Source organism: Polypterus senegalus, chromosome 9 (assembly GCF_016835505.1).
Source record: "Polypterus senegalus isolate Bchr_013 chromosome 9, ASM1683550v1, whole genome shotgun sequence".
In the NCBI taxonomy this organism is placed as follows: domain Eukaryota; kingdom Metazoa; phylum Chordata; class Cladistia; order Polypteriformes; family Polypteridae; genus Polypterus; species Polypterus senegalus.
This window is the reverse complement of record NC_053162.1, coordinates 117,910,368-117,928,566: the sequence shown is the minus strand read 5'-3', so window position 1 is coordinate 117,928,566 and position 18,199 is coordinate 117,910,368. Positions and strand designations below refer to the sequence as shown.

Here is an 18,199-nt window from a genome sequence, read left to right as displayed (position 1 = left end):
TCTCTCGCAGTTTCGCTGAGTTTGTGTCAAACACCACCCTGACCATCTCATCTTCCTCTCCATAAGCACAGTCCTTCACCCGTGAATATTTAGTGGCAGTTTGCTATTGGATTGCCGCTGACGGACGGCCTTATATGGGCAGGCACTAAATTACAACCGCCGGCGGCAGCCTGTCTATGAACTTAATTTAAAGTGTAGGTTTACATCGTGCTTTGTTTCAGTAGCAGAACTCATGAATATGGTTGTATATGTCACTCGCCGCTTCTTATTGTTTCGCTGCCTTCTCAATTATATAATGCATGTTTTCTTCAGCTTTTTGAGGTCTTCCTGGTTTTCTATGTACTGCGTGATTACGTGGGTGGCGTGATGATGTCACACGAAACTCCGCCCACGGCGTTGAAGCTCATCTCCATTACAGTAAATGGAGAAAACTGCTTCCAGTTATGACCATTACGCGTAGAATTTCGATATAAAACCTGCCCAACTTTTGTAAGGAAGCTGTAAGGAATGCACCTGCGAAATTTCAGCCTTCCACCCACACGGGAAGTTGGAGAATTAGTCATGAGTCAGTGAGTGAGTGAGTGAGGGCTTTGCCTTTTATTAGTATAGATATATATATATATATATATATATATATATATATATATATATATATATATATATATATATATATATATACGAGGTGTGGCAGAAAAGTAATGAGACTGGCAACACTGCAAGCGATCTGGCAATGCTGCGCTGTTGTCCTTGATAGAGCACGTGTATCAGTACCCTCCCATAGCTCAGTGCGACTTTAAACTCCTTCCGTTAACTACACGATTTTTGTGACTGCTATTAGCGAAGTTGTGTTTTTGGTTGTGCGTCACGCAAAATGGAACAGCGGAATTTTTTGGAGCAAATTTGTGCCATTAAATTTTGTGATAAGCTTGAAAAATATGTATAAACACGATCTTGAAACGCTCAGAAAAAGGGTCATTCGCGTGAGACCAGACATTGCAGACAAATGGATGCTCCATCATGACAACGCCCCATGACACACTGCCCTCTCCATAACAGAATTTTTGACCTCAAAAGGAATTCCTGTGGTTCCCCAGCCCTCTTATTCACCTGATCTCAGTCCGTGTGACTTTTTTCGTTTTTCCTAAACTGAAAAATGTCCTCAAAGGACGTCATTTTGGGACTTTAGAAAACATCCAAAAGAGTGTAACCGACATGCTGAAGACCATACCGGTTGAAGACTTCCAGCGCTGCTACCAACAGTGGGAACAACATCTCTATCGGTGTGTAGATGCCTAAGGGAACTACTTTTAAGGGGATAACATTGATGTTTGATAAAAATAAAAACTTTGGTAAATAAAAAATCAGTCTCATTACTTTTCTGCCACACCTCGTATGTATATATGTTACGTTATTTTTAAAATGTTTCCTTTTCTTTTTCATAACTTCATTAACACACTACTTCTCCGCTGCGAAGCGCAGGTATTTTGCTAGTATATGTATATATGTGGATATATGTGTATATATATGTATATATATGTGTATATGTAGATATGTATATATGTATCTGTATATGTGTATATGTATATATATGTTTATATGTGTGTGTGTATGTATGTGTGTGTGTATATGTATGTTTGTAGATATGTATATATATATGTGAATGTATGTGTGTGTGTGTGTGTATATATATGTATGTATATATAAATATATGTGTATATGTATATATATGTTTATATGTGTGTTTGTGTATATATATATATATATATATATATATATATATATATATATATATATATATATTGTGAACAATAGGGGGCGCTCTCGCTCCCTTGAACCCCTGTCCATGACTCCAGACACCAGGTAAAAGTCCTCAAGTTGACTTTATTTTCTTGCCACAGTGCACAAAGCACACTCTCCTCCACAATACTCATAAAACTCACAATAATAAACAAATAAACCAATCCTCCACTCCCAGACGCGTTGCCCTACTACCACCCAGCTCAGCTCGTTGTCTGGGAGTTCCCATAGTCCTTTTATACCTCCTGACAAGGAAGTGTTTCTGCCCAATAGTCCACAAGTCCTTTTCCCTTCCGGGTCAGGGTAAATAGTCCCTTTCTTCAACCCGGAAGTCCGTCGCTCTTCCTGTGACGAACCTCCGGGTCACAGGGCACCTAAAAGCCCTCGGTCCTCCCTGCAGCTCCCTCCTGTGGCCCCCACGGCATCCAGCAGGGCTTTGCATAAAACTCCAATGTCCATGATGCCCTGCTGGTCTTCTGGGGACCTCCTCGTAAGGAGGGCTCCACCTGGCTGACTTGGGGGTATTGGCGGATAAATGGCCGCCATCCATTACAATATATATATATATAATATATATATATATATATATATATGACAGCAACACTCATAACAGTGATAAAACAATTACATTGACAATCATGTTACATTATTTTCAAAATGTTTTCTTTTCTTTTTCATTACTTAACACACTACTTCTCCGCTGCGAAGCGTGGGTATTTTGCTATCTATACTAATAAAAGGCAAAGCCCTCACTCACTCACTCACTGACTCATCACTAATTCTCCAAGTTCCCGTGTAGGTAGAAAGCTGACATTTGGCAGGCTCATTCCTTACAGCTTCCTTACAAAAGTTGGGCAGGTTTCATTTCGAAATTCTATGCGTAATGGTCATAACTGGAAGCTATTTTTCTCCATATACTGTGATGGAGTTGAGCTTGAAAGCCGTGGGGGGCGGAGTTTCGTGTGACATCATCACGCCTCCCACGTAATCATGTGAACTGACTGTCAAACGCAGTACGTAGAAAACCAGGAAGAGCTCCAAAAAGCGCTGAAGAAAACATGCATTATATAATTGAGAAGTCAGCGAAACAATAAGAAGCGAGCGAGTGACATATACAACCATATTTCCAGCGATGACTTTATATATTCGGGAATGACTTTATATATTCAAGTTTTGACTTTATATATTCCAGCACTGACTTTATATATTCAAGTTTTGACTTTATATATTCCGACAGTGACTTTATATATTCAAGTTTTGACTTTATATATTCTGGCCTTACTTTTATATATTCACAAAATCAATCTATTTGCCTGTTTGGCACCCCATAGTATATGTGTGTGTGTATATATGTACACATGTATGTATATATATACCTGTGTGTGTATATATATATATGCTAGCAACACTCATAACAATGACTAAACAATTACATTGTTAATCATGTTACGTTATTATTAAAATGTTTCCTTTTCTTTTTACTTCTCCACTGCCAAGCGCGGGTATTTTGCTCTCTCTCTCTCTCTCTCTCTCTCTCTCTCTCTCTCTCTCTCTATATATATATATATATATATATATATATATATATATATATATATATATATATATATATATATATATATCTATACAGTGGTGTGAAAAACTATTTGCCCCCTTCCTGATTTCTTATTCTTTTGCATATTTGTCACACAAAATGTTTCTGATCATCAAAGACATTTAACCATTAGTCAAATATAACACAAGTAAACACAAAATGCAGTTTTTAAATGATGGTTTTTATTATTTAGGGAGAAAAAAATCCAAACCTACATGGCCCTGTGTGAAAAAGTAATTGCCCCCTTGTTAAAAAATAACCTAACTGTGGTGTATCACACCTGGGTTCAATTTCCGTAGCGTCCGTGGGACCGTCTGCACCGCCGCGTTCGCTGTGGGGGGATTGCTTACTTGAAGCCGTTCTTCCTTAAAAAAGTCACGGCCGTGTTCGGCAGATCCCCCTTTATGGTTTACGGGGACGATACAACCTACCTTCCCTGTGGTGTCCTGTTTGTCAAAGGCTCCAGCGTCGCGCCGATCCTCCGTCACACGCGGCGTCTCTCCCGACGCGACCGCTTTCCCCCTCAGCTGCTCCAAGCGGATAACGAGGTCACCCAGCACCTGCAATAGGGACTCCTCCAGCTCGCGCCGAGCCGCTGGCGGAAACAGTGAGACAGACGCCGGTGGGGTTACCTGTCCATCAGCACCACTCGTCGCCTGCCTCCTGTGGGCCACTCCTTTTGGCCCAATCGGGTCTCTCCTAGGCACGAGACTGGCATTCCTTGGTCCCGCCTCCATCCAATCATCGTCGGGCACGCAAGACACACCGGCCAATCCCGTGCCTGTCAGTGGGCGGGACATCCGGCCCGCGCCCATCTTGTCTTCCCCACTCTGGGTGCGGTGGCGTGCCTCCTTACAGCTACGCAGCTGCTGCAGCTGAGCTGCAGCGGCTCCGACCTCGCAGCCTCCGCTGCTGCCGCCACCGCGCTGCCGACAGCCCCTTGACCGGCGCGGATCCGGATCGTCCCTGCCTGCGGAAAACAAGGTACACTCTACACCGAAGGGTCGATTACTGCAGGGCAGGGCACTTACCTCCCGGATCCCGTCATGCCGAGGCCCTTGCCTCGGTGTGGCCTCCTGTGTTGCAGCGCCGGCTGGGCCACCCTTCATGACAGTGCGGCTCTCGGAGCCCGCTGCACTCTGGCAACGTCTGGTCTTCCTTCCCCGCACCCGGGGATGGCCATTCTGCGGTCCGGCGGCGGTCCTTGGGGCAAACCACTCCCGCGGGGTTGTGCACGGGCCGCTCCCGCAGCCAGAGCATCCTGCCGGTACGCCACTGTGAACGCTGGCCCGGACACAGACAGACAGACATGTTGTTCATCACCACACACTTTATTTATACTACTATTTACAATATTACCGTGCTCACAAAACCCCAGTGCCTCTTGCACCGATTCCCCAAAGTCCAGGGCTCACAGTCTCTATGCCTTTCTTTCCTGGCCGCCTCCAGTCCTCTCTCCAGCTCTGTCCACTTCCACCCGACATCCACTGCTCACTGAAGGGAGGCGGCCCCTTATATATGATTCCCTGACAAGCACCAGGTGTTCCCGGCATTCTTCCCTTGGCCACGCCCCAGCGTGGCGGAAGTGCCAGCTGTCCTCCCGGCAGCTCTCCGGGTGTCCTCCAAAGTCTTCCCCTCTCGGGATATCCAGGCACCAGGGCGCAGCCTGGCGGTGGCCACGGGTCCCTACAGGGCTGGGCTTCCAAGCCCTTAACCCGAGGCCCCCAGCATAACCAGGACGGACGCCCCCTCTCGGTCTGGAGGAGGCACAAACCCTCCTCCGATCCTCTTGGACATCCCAGCCGGGGACCACAATATATATACTGTATATAGCAAAATACCCGCGCTTGGCAGTGGAAAAGTAAAAAGAAAAGGAAACATTTTAATAATAACGTACACACATATACTATGGTGTGCCAAACAGGCAAATACATTGATTTTCTGAATATATAAAGTCAGCGTCAGAATATATAAAGTCAAAACTTGAATATATAAAGTCATTCCTGAATATATAAAGTCAAAACTTGAATATATAAAGTCACTGTCAGAATATATAAAGTCAAAACCTGAATATATAAAGTCAGCGTCGGAATATATAAAGTCCGCGCTGAGATTTGACTTATATATATAAACTGCTCAAAAAAATTAAAGGAACACTTTGAAAACACATTAGATCTCAATGGGAAAAAGAAATCCTCCTGGATATCTATACTGATATAGACTGGGTAATGTGTTAGGAATGAAAGGATGCCACATCGTTTGATGGAAATGAAAATGATCAACCTACAGAGCCCTGAATTCAAAGACACCCCAAAAATCAAAGTGAAAAAATTATGTGGCAGGCTAGTCCATTTTGCCAAAATTTAATTGCAGCAACTCAAAATTGTACGCAGTAGTTTGTATGGCCGCTGTGTTCTTGTATACATGCCTGACAACATTGGTGCATGCTCCTAATGAGACGACAGATGGTGTTGTGGGAGATCTCCTCCCAGATCTCGACCAGGGCATCACTGAGCTCCTGGACAGTCTGAGGTGCAACCTGGTGGCATTGGATGGACCAAAACATAATGTCCCAAAGGTGTTCTATTGGATTTAGGTCAGGAAAGTGTGGAGGCCAGTCAATGGTATCAATTCCTTCATCCTCCAGGAACTGCCTGCATACTCTCACCACATGAGGCCAGGAATTGTCGTGCACCAGGAGCCACTGCACCAGCATAGGGTCTGACAATGGGTCCAAGGATTTCATCCTGATACCTAATGGCAGCCAAGGTGCCTTTGTCAAGCCTGTAGCGGTCTGTGTGACCCTCCATGGATATGCCTCCCCAGACAATCATTAACCCACCACCAAAGTGCTCATGCTGAATGATGTTACAGGAAGAATAATGTTCTCCATGGCTTCTCCAGACCCTTTCACTTCTGTCACGTGCTCAGGGTGAACCTTCTCTCATCTGTGAAAAGCACAGGGCACCAGTGGTGCATCTGCCAATTCTGGTATTCTATGGCGAATGCCAATCGAGCTGCATGCTGCTGGGCAATGAGCTCAAGGCCCATTAGAGGACACGGGGCCCTTGGGTCACCCTCATGAAGTCTATCTGGTTGTTTGGTCAGAGACATTCACACCAGTGGCCTGTTGGAGGTCATTTTGTAGGGCTCTGACAGTGCTCATCCTGTTCTGCTTTTCCCAAAGGAGCAGATACCGGTCCTGCTAATGGGTTAAGAACCTTCTATGGCCCTGTCTAGCTCTTCTACAGTAACTGCTTGTCTCTTGGAATCATGCCCTTGAGACTGTCCTAGAAGACACAGCAAACCTTCTGGCAATAGTACATATTGATGTGCCATTCTGGAGAAGTTGGACTACCTGTGCAACTTCTGTAGGGTCCAGGTATCACCTCATGGTACCAGTAGTGACACTGACTGTAGCCAAATGTGAAACTAGTGAAAAACAGTCAGAAAAGATGAAGAGGGAAAAATGTCAGTGGCCTCCACCTGTTAAACTATTCCTGTTTTGGGGGTCCATCTCATTGTTGCCCCTCTACTGCACCTGTTGTTTATTTCATTAACACCAAAGCAGCTGAAACTGATTAACAACCTCCTCTGCTACTTAACTGACCAGATCAGTATCCCAGAAATTTTATTGACTTGATGCTATACTCTCATTAAAAAGTGTTCCTTTAATTTTTTTGAGCAGTATATATTTAATATAGGCTTTCATTGACATTAAACAAATATTACATCCAAATCTAGTAAATCTACAGTTCTTTCAATTTGACATAAAATTAACTTCCATAACATCGCTTTAACCACACCATAGGTACTAAAACTAAGACTTAAACTAATATATTGTGGCCAACAGGGGATGCTGCAGCTCTCCAAACACTTGACACAAAGGCTCAGACACATATTCCAATAAGCATGAAAGCTTTTTTTAAAACAGAAAGAGAAAATAACGACACAGCTAAAAACACAGCGGCAAATTTCGACAAAAGTTAAACGCTTGTGTCACGAGCACGAGGCGGCTATGCAGTGTCCGCAACGGATGTGGCCATCCACCGTACATAAGATACCATATTGACATTGGACTTTCTTAATTGGACAAAGCCGCCCTTGAGTACTGCTGCAATAAATAATCTCGAAAGTCGCACACAATGAATAACATGATTTAACTATCATCATGAAAATAATATCACGTATGCATCTCAGTATTTTAGTTATTCAGAGAGCTGTAATATCATGAATGTAATGGATTCTGTGTCCTGTCAGAGGAAGAGAGCCAGTTTAAGAAGCAGGTAGTGATTCACACACATAGAGCACATAGAAGATCACATACAAAAAAAAGCATTTAACGTGCTACTTTAATTACGATGTGATTTGAGAAACTGGTTAAACGATTTTAAGATGAAGTTTATGATGTTCTATTTTAATGACAAAATAAACTATGTGATTAAAGTGGAAATGTCGAGATTGAAGTTGACATTTTGTGCTTTTTCCCCCACTGTGTGCCTTTTTTTCTCTGTACCCTAATAAGCTTTCATGTGACACTCAGACGGTGGGCAACAACTCGCCTTTTCACGGCGACTTTGATATGTGACTTCTTTTTTATTTCTGGCACTGTGCGACTTTGTGAACATGAGCTTTCAAGTTTCTCCAACACGCTATGTCACTCGATCAACTTCCTTTTGTTGATTATACCACGGTTTAATTAAACAAATAGTATGTTTTTCCTTTGCCTCCACTTGGTATTCGCTGAAATTCTTATATTTTCCCCGTGCTTTTCCCATTGTCTTTTCAAAGAATGCTGCGCTTAAGGGTGATTTATATTGATTTGCATATTCAAAGAGGCGTAATTCTGGGAGGAGTAGGGGCTTTACATAAAGCGCGTGCACGAGTGTTACTTTTCACGCTGATCGGGATTTATGTAGCGGAAGAACGTGGAAGTTGGAGTACGCACAGATTCCTGCATCTGGATTTTTCTGTGCGTAAGCACATTTCGACTTTTGTGCTTACGCCATGTTATAGTGCAAATTCTACGCATGGCGTTATACATGAAGCCCCAGGTCTCAGAACCTCCAGCCTGGGAGGTCCGACGACTACAGCAGCCTCAAATGAACCTAGCCACCATCCGTCGAAGATGCGTTCCGACCATCTACTGGTCTACCTGGTCGAACCTGCCAGTAATATATGCTTGTCTCAGCAATTAAGCCATGCATGTCTAAGTGCACACGGAAGTGACAGCAAAACTGCGAATGGCTCATTACATCAGTTATGGTCCCTTTGATCGCTCCACGTTACTTGGAAAATTATGGTAATTTTAGAGCTAATACATGCAAAAAAGCACTGACTCCTGCCCCAGGGAGGATTCGTATATTTATCAGACCAAAAACCCACCCGAGCCCCTGCGCCAGCTTTGGTGATACTAGACTACCTTGGGCTGATTGCGCTGTGGCGGCACGGTGGCACAGTGTGGTAGCGCTTCTGCCTCGCATTAGGAGACCCGGGTTTGCTTCCTGGGTCCTCTCTGCATGGAGTTTGCATGTTCTCCCCATGTCTATGTGGGGTTCCTCCAGGTACTCCGGTTTCCTCCCACAGTCCAAAGACATGCAGGTTAGGTGTATTGGCGATTCTAAATTGTCCCTAGTGTGTGCTTGGTGTGTGTGTGTGTATGTGTGCCCTGTGATGGACTGACGCCCTGCCTGGGGTTTGTTTTCTCCCTTGTACCCTGTATTAGCTGGGATTGGCTCCAGCAGACCCCCGTGACCCTGTAATTAGGATATAGCGGGTTGGAGAATGGATGGATGGATGACTAGACAGCTTGACATGTGGATTATGCAACAAAAATAAAGTTAGATATTTTCATGAACATACTGTTGACTAGTGTTGGACACCATAGATGCCCACAGTATACTATCAGAAACTTTGTTATTTCTGTTCTGCATAAAAACATGAGATTAAAATGATTTCCTTAGCCAGACTTAATGGGGTAAGTAATATAAAAATATAATTTCTGGATGGAGTATTTCTTTAACTCAGCACATTAATTTTCCTACTCTTATCCATGGTCACACATTAGATTTGATCTGCTCCTTTGATCCTGATGATATTGCTGTCTATGATTCTCTAGCTGCCCATCTCTGACCTCAATGATTGTAAATTTTGCATTCCTTTTCCTAAACCTAATATAAAATCTTCTAATTCCTTTAATAACATTAAGTCCTTTTTCTGAGTCTTTACAGGTTACGTAAATTCTGGACATATCTAAGCTCTTCTGTCCTGATGACATAGTTTCTCATTAAAACTATTATTTCTAATACATTAACTATTTTTGCCCCTCTAAAGACCAGGCTGGTCCTAGATTCTCACAACTTCACATGCCTTTTTCTAGAACCTAAAAAAAAGAAAACAATTGGTTGAGATTTTGAACTCCATTACAAGAGATATGAACTCACTATCTACTATTTAAACCAACAATGAGTATATGCTCAAAGTATAGAGATGTTCTTCTTACAAATCATCTGTTTATAAATAAGGGTAGCAATAATCCCAAAACTCTTTTTGCTACAATAAACAGACTTAATCAACTAATGTTTCCCTTTACCTCTCTGTAGAACATTTTCGGGCTTTTTAAACTTTTTAAACAAATGAAGTAGTTTAAATATACCAGCAGGTCCCTCCAGTCATTTGCTTTGTTCTTATCCATGACATCTTCACTAAAACTTCAGGGCAGCTACTGCTCTACTTACAAAACCAAACTCCTCCTCCTCAAAACTTGATTCAGCCATTATATTTCTTGTTAAAGCCTATGTATCTTTAATCTTTGGTCATATTTACCACATGTTGTTGTTGATCTTTTAATAGTTAGATTCTGGGTCAGTTCCACTTACCCTCAGAACTGCTGCAGTTAGTGTTGTCCTTAAGGTCTTGATTCAGTCATTCTTCACAACTACAGGCCTGTTTCAGACCTCATTCTACTAGTAAAACTTTACCCAAGGTTGTTACTAGATAACATTAAACATTTCCTTTGAAGCATAATCTTTTTGTAAACTTTTTAGTCTAGTTCCCACATGCTAAATATTACAGGGGCCACATTTTTGAAGGTCAGAAATTATCTTCTCCTGTCTGCTGTTGTCTGTTTACACTCAGCATTCTCCTACTTGACCTCAGTTCTGCTTTTGATACAGTGAATCATGGTATTCTTTCTTTATTTTCTCTTGTATCTCTGCAATTGGTATTGTTGGCAGAGAAAATTCCTGACTCACTTCTTATCTGTCTTGAAAACCACCTCATCCCATTCTGATGTTACTCAAGGTGTGCCCCAGGGATCTGTTCTTGGTCCCCTTTTGTTTTTTAATCTAAGTACTCCCCCATGGCCAGACCACACAATGTCACATTCTCAGTCCAGTCTCATATATGTTATGCTGACAACATATATATTTGTTTTAGCACTTAATCTGCTACTGATTTCTCACTTCACTCACTTACAGAATGCATTTTTTCATGAAGCATGTAGTTTAATGCCATTTTGTTTTCGCTTAAATAAAGGTAAAACTGAAGTTTTGTTAATTGCCTCTGTTCAGTTAGACAGCAAAAGGTGTCATTTTGCTTGACTTCTCATTGCATACACTAAGCATGTTTTCTTTCAGTGAGACTGGTTACCAATTTCTTTGTATATACAATGTAGGGTTCTACCTAACAGCCCCACTAGCAACCACTTTTTAAGTTTAGCTCTTTTACCCTTACAACCCTCAAAATATACTCAGGATCTCAGACTGTGGTGGTACCTCAGACCAAGCTGTCTACATGGGGATGCAGGTCATTCAATACCTTTCCCTGCCTATGGCTCACATACCTTGGAAAACATTATCATTATCTTCCTTGTCTTCTTTTAAAACTGAACTAAAAATAATTATTTTCTTTTAGTATCTTTGTTATCTTAAGTCTTAGTTTCTGTATGCTGTGTTTTTTCTTCTCTACATTTTAGGCAGTTGTTTTTGTGGTATGCAGTGTTTTCTTTAGATGACCAGTTGTCTTTCTTTATTTTTTGAGATGGGTCTTATTGTCATCTTATTATATCATACATTAACAACTTGGGTTTGAGTAAGGTGGTATTTTAATTAAAAAAATCTTATTATCTTGAAGTGGGTTTCTATTTTAACACTTCTTTTTTGACACTTCCAAAATGATTGTAATGTAAGTATAATTTATACTGTATGTAAACCTCAGTATTATATGCAATACTTACTGACTGATTTCTGTTAGTGACTGCCCAAATAAATCATGTTCTTTATTATTAGTATTTTTTGAGCTTGTTAATGTTATTGTATATTGAATGAGCCCAAGTTGACAAGTTTTGAGTAATAACACTAATTACCTGTGCAAATCACATATAACAAATCAAATCAAACATTAAAGTATTACAGTATAATATGAATATTCAACATTTTAGGATTTCATCACACAAGAGGCAAAACGTATAGGAGGTTTCATCTTTTGGATTGGCCTTTCCAAAAACAGCACATCTGAAGAGTGGAGTTGGGAAGATGATACAAAATTGAAAGAAGGGTGAGTGAAAAAATATCACTATCATATTCTTTTTTAACCCAAAATTTGTTATATTTAATGTATAAGGTTTCTTTACCTTATGTGAATAGAACATTTTACAGTGGGTTCAATGTTACACACAGCTTTGATTTATGAGAAGTCTTAGGCCAGTTCAAACTGAGCAACAAAGCCAGTTGTATTTGTGTTTACCTGGAGCTAAAAAAGGCATTATTGTTTCACAGATAATTTGAGATTTTAACAAAGAACTTTCTTCCTGGTTCTTTATTTTTGATTCTTTGCATTAAATACTATAAAAGAGAAGCCATTTTCCAGAATGTTGTACTTTGAATCCCATAATACTGCTGTCATACCCACACAAATGTAAATATTTGGGGTCTTGGGTTGACAAAGACATTGTGGTGAAATGCAATTTTTTTACTGTATAGTATTTTCCCTTAGATTTTTTTTCATTAATCATGGCAATGTTAGGAAGTTAGCATTTATTCCAATTTTCTTCTCAACTGAAGTTTATGTTTGCCCTACATTTCACAGTCAGCTTACTCGTGTTGGCCTTGGGGGTCTTCATCTTCTTCCAAACTCTTATTGGCCCTACTTCTGTTTTCACAAGAGGTGACTTGTTCTATCCTTTGAGAAGAAATCATTGACCACCACCATGCAGCCTGGAGGTGTTCTGGCTTCTACCATATCTCCTTGGTATCAGTCTCACTCTAGCTGTAACTGAACTAAAACCCATTTATTCCTGCATCTACAGCTCATATTCCTGTGTCTTTCAGTTATAGCACTACCTTTTTATGTGGTATCCTATGAAATGCTTAGATATTGACATAAATAATATTGCATGTACTCCTCAGATGTTTTTGTTGCTTCTGTAACAATATTTTATTTGTGAAGCAGAATCACCACTGTCTAAACCCATGTTGACAGTTTGCTAATACACCTATGTGATGTTTGATGTGTTTTGCTCATGTTTGTCTTTAATAATTATTTCCATTTATTTTTCTCCTAACATGTTACTGGCCTGTTGTTACTAGGATCAGGCTGTCTCTTGAGAACGTATGCTGGCGCTGTTAATTAGTTAGTTAGGGTCAGATCATGAGGGGAGGGAGAGAATGAACAAGACTGAGAAAATAAAAGTAAAAAAAAAGGTAACTTTTACAAGTAACAAATTTACACCTGATCTGTTCTTTTTCAAATAATATTGCATTAGTGTGATGATGTTTTCTGATTGGTACTATTCAGGTCATACAATGATGTCTTCATAATGTCACATATATTTGGCTGTTTCTAAACCCCCGCCCACCCCATCAGATCCCTGGGGGGACAGTAGTATGTATCGTGATTATGACTGACAGAATAAAAGTGAAAAAAGAGGTAACTTTTACAAGTACAGTAATCCCTTGCTATATCGCGCTTCGACTTTCGCGGCTTCACTCTGTCGCGGATTTTAAATGTAAGCATATCTAAATATATATCACAGATTTTTCGCTGGTTCGTGGATTTCTGCGGACAATGGGTCTTTTAATTTATGGTACATGCTTCCTCAGTTTGTTTTCCCAGTTGATTTCATACGAGGGACGCTATTGGCGGATGGCTTAGAAGCTACCCAATCAGAGCATGTATTACATATTAACTAAAACTCCTCAATGATATAAGATATGCTTCCCGCACGGTGCTTGATTGTTGACTTTTCTCTCTCTCTCATCCTCTCTGACATTCTCTGCGCCTGACGGAGGGGGTGTGAACAGATGGACTGTTTGCCTAGAGGATACGGAGTCTCCTCTACAAAATGCCGCTTTATCGCGGTGCTTCGGCATACTTAAAAGCACTTATTGATTTTTTGATTGTTTGCTTTTATCTCACTCTCTCTCTCTCTGACATTCTCTGCTCCTGACTGCGCTCCTTTGAAGAGAAGATACTGTATGTTTGCATTATTTTAATTGTGAGAAAGAACTGTCATCTCTGTCTTGTCATGGAGCACCAGTTTAAACTTTTGACTAAAGGGTGTTATTTCATGTCTAGAGGGCTCTAATAATGTTAATTAACAGTGTGGGAGAGTTTATATAGTAAGGGCTTAAAATATATAAAAATAACCATACAAACATATGGTTTCTACTTTGTGGATTTTCATCTATCGCGAGGCGTTCTGTAACACAACCCCCATGATTGAGGAGGGATTACTGTACTATACATTTAAAACAGTGGCTGTTACAGATGCAAATCAAATGTATGTGTTCATTGTATAATATTAACAATAAAAGCAACTCACTGCTCAAAATGGTAAATATACGAGGCAGTCAGGATCGAACTGGGGGGACTCTTGATTATAAGTCAGCAATTCCTACTGCTGAACCATGGAAGCTATTGTATCATCCTTGAACCTTTTGTGAAAGTGTTTATTTGATCTTTGCACTTCAGGCTTTACACATTAATATAGTTTATGTCTACATTTTGTCATTTATTACTAAAATATGAAAAACCTTTCAGTTTTAAAGATGTTTCTTGGTTAAGTTAAATGCACTTTTTTTGTTTAAAGACTATGTGCACTTTAGTTTGTATTGTTTAATGTATTTCTTTTTTATTGTGATGGTCACACTAATATAAAAACTTAAAATTATTTTCAAATTAATATGTTTCACTGGTTATTTTAATTTGATTATTATCAATTTTAATCGTGTTAATGCAGAGACATCAGGGTGACATTCACAGGTTGACAGACCTGAGCAGATGAGGAAAGACATGCACAGGAGCCCAGAACAGGATGTGCAACCACAGGTCGCAGGCATAAAAATAGTCAGGCATGAAATAATCGTGACTAATCGAAAAGTAAATTGAATGATTAGTCGACTACCAAAATAATCATTAGTTGCAGCCCTAATACGCATACACACAGACCCTAACCATAACAGTGCACCATGAATGACACACACGCTGATTAACCTTTAGCACTTTAAACTACACAAGTGCTTTATTAATAAAACAGCCTGTCACTCTCTCAGCACTTCAAGAGATTTACTTATTATCAGCACAAACAACATGCGAATTTTTAATGATATCTCATACCTAAATATTACTTTTGGTCTTCAAGAATACATTTAAACATACAAAGGCTTAGCACTCTTGACTATAGACCATTTATCAGCCAAGAATACCTTTCTTTACGTACTGTTCCCTACTATTGAGTGGAGCTCTCACTCGCAGCCTTAATAAACCTTGCAGCACAGAGGTAATGGCAAATCTCTGGCTACATCAGGTGCTCAAAGAAATTTACCTTATTATTTCAATCACTCTATAGACATTAAGACAAAGCATAGAAAGTTAAAAGCAGCATGGTATTATATAATAATATAATAGAATAATATTTGGAAGAATAATAATAATACCACTGGAATAAAGAATAATTGAAAATAAGTACTAATAGAAACGTTTGGATAAAATAGTCTTAAAAAAGCTTACAAAAAAGTTAGAGATGACAAGGATGAATGTCCCAGGGCGGTGTTTGATTTAGCAATCAATGTTCATGAAAATGCTGTTAACTAACGATTGTATGAAACATGTCTTTGTTTTTTCTCTGATGTCGCTCTTCCATCGTCGCTGTTTCTCTTCTGAAGTTGCTTTCAATTGAGGAATATTTATTATAAAGGTTCATGCTGTGCTTTCACGACACATGATTGTTGCATGCACCTGATTGGCTGACTGTCAATATGATGGATGGATTTTGCTCAGACTCTTTAATCGATCTTTTCCCAGACTGTAAACCAAATTGTTGTCCAAGATGTCCATCCATAAAGTAATCAATATCTTGAGGTATCGACACAGTCTTCCTTTCCCAGGCTTTTAAACCATTTTAACACTATGCTGTAAACAACTTTTATAAAAGTGAGGTGTAAGGGAAGAGGATATGCCTTTTTTATTGTAATTCAAGTGTCCTACATCTGAGTTCATCTTGTTGGGATTGAGCAAAGTATAATAATAAAAATATAGAGAATAATTTGTAGATATTATACAACATAACACATTTGTTACACCATAGACAATGATAACTGACCAGGCCCACAGCCACACATACACAGAGGTCTCCTTCCTAGGAACGAGACAGACAAACCACTACACAAAATGGGGGTGGGTTTCCTCATTCTTGCTTAGCACCTCAGAGTTATCAGAGTTGGTGTCCAGACCCTCCAGACTTTGAACATGTTTGGACACCTCTAAATGTAGGTTCAGTGCCCCTCCACAGTGTTCACCTTTTGTGGTTTTATATGACAGTTTTCCAACATTCTCTGCATCTTATGACTAGAGTCCCCTCCTCTACCATTTTAGGGGATTTTCTCTAAAGGACAACTGGACAAATAAAGCTAATTATTTATTAAAATGCAGGCTAGCTACCACCTTTTTCAATTTAGCAACAATGCACTTAAAGTGTTGGGTGAATTAGCATCTCTTTCTTGTGTAGTCCATCTGGAACAAGCTTCTAAAAATCCAATATATAGCAAGACTGAAATTGTATTGATCTAATTATTAGAAACATTTTTTTAAACATAAATTTAATGTAAACTAAAGCATTAGTTATTAATTGCTTCTGCTAATTAACCATTAACAATGCACTATAACAGCTTTCAGCAGTTTATGTTTAGGTTAAATTTAGGTCAGTGCTTCCTTTTGTGATTTTTATATTTTTTTCATGCCATAACCGCACAAATACTGCCTGAATAAATATTTAGTGTTTCTGAATCATTTTGGGATTCAGCTGCTTCATACTTTTACTTGCTGTAGACAGATTAAAATTACTTTAATAATTTCCTATACCTTCTTGTTTTTTTTTGTTTTTTTGTAGTATTTTAAATATAGTAATTGCATTTTTGCATTTATTTAATTCCACGACTAGCAGCAGTATTTGAGCTCCCAAGCTGGATTACTGTTCCTATTTTACTAGTCTAAATCTCCAAAAACAGCTACTGGGAAGCAACTATCAAATCCAAGTCCCTCTCCTCTGTAGAGTAAATTAATTCTGGGTTTTCATAGAAAAATGTCTGTGAGCTTTTCAACCCCTGTTGTTTTCTCTGCTTTCTTTTCCATTTCCTCTGAATATTTTTTTTTTTAATTCTTAAAACTCTTAGCTGAAGGAGGCAGTTAGCTCAAAAGTTGGTACTCCACCCCTATTCTTCACTGTCCATGTGCACTCTGCCCATTTCTTTCTTATCTACTTTTACTTTTATTGTCTTAGAGAGCTATGGTCATACATTCTTCCTTGTATAGTTCTTTAAATTATTTTTCACTCTGCAAATTTGCCAAACATTATTCAAAAATGAAGTTTTTCCCTTCTCTTTTTAGTTTTTTTTTTTTTCCTCCAGAGTCTGCCAAAGCAGGATATTTTCTTAATGAGAGTCTATGTTGCATTTGATGAATGACAGTATTCTTAGATATCATGACATCCTGGTAAGTGGTTACATTAGACAAACATTGGATATGAGTGTAGAGCGCAATTAACCACATGTGAAAGATATGGGGTGCCATTGAGCCCCATACCTCAATCGTGAATACACAAAACAAGTCCCAGGTGCAAAACAAAGAGATATATTACAAAATCCCTTGTATAAAGAATTATACAAGTTGTCTCTTCTCTTCTTCTCTCTTCACCACACTGCTGCTCCTCTGAGGCTAGTGTTGCCTGTCTCTGCTTCAGGTTCCGCCTCACTTGGAAAAGGCAGTACTGTCTCTTTTATTGATGACCCAGGAGTACTTCTGGTGTCAGAGCTTCGCCCATTGTAAGCACATCCAGGCCATATGGAAGTTCCAAAGAATATGGAGTGTAACACCCTGCTGCACCCCCTAGCAGCACCCACAGACCCCAGCAGGGTTGGGCTACTGGACTACAATTCCAAGCATTCCCAGAAGGTGTCCAAATGAGTACTGAAGCACAGGGATACTTCCATCTAGCTTATGGGAGAAGACAATAAGCTGTACATATTGCTCTTCCCAGTCCTTCTGTGCTATGGGTGTCCCAGTCAGGTATGGATCCCAAATCAAGTCTAGCTGAGACACTGGTCCTCATATGGCATCCCTCACACACAATTAAAAGAAAGTTACATAGTATAGAACCATACTTCATCAACTGTTAATCTGTTGGGCTACTGTCATAAACAAACATTTTTTACATACGGTATTTTGCAAATGTTAATGACAGTTTTGGCTGTCATTAATAATAGAAAAATGTATTTGTACATCAGAACATAACTTGAAATGTTACATAGGCGT

The 18,199-nt window shown here is 39.8% G+C and overlaps 1 protein-coding gene across 3 annotated transcripts in view; it reads left to right on the top strand.

Annotated features, from left to right (window-relative positions):
* The window catches only part of LOC120535657 (C-type lectin domain family 7 member A-like), a 281,385-nt gene that overhangs the window by 157,618 nt on the left and 105,568 nt on the right, over positions 1 to 18,199 (top strand). For all 3 annotated transcript variants that reach the window (XM_039763615.1, XM_039763614.1, XM_039763616.1), the window contains one exon: positions 11,832 to 11,947. In XM_039763615.1, coding sequence (XP_039619549.1) covers positions 11,832 to 11,947 — 116 coding nt within the window. The remainder of the gene's footprint in view (positions 1 to 11,831; positions 11,948 to 18,199) is intronic.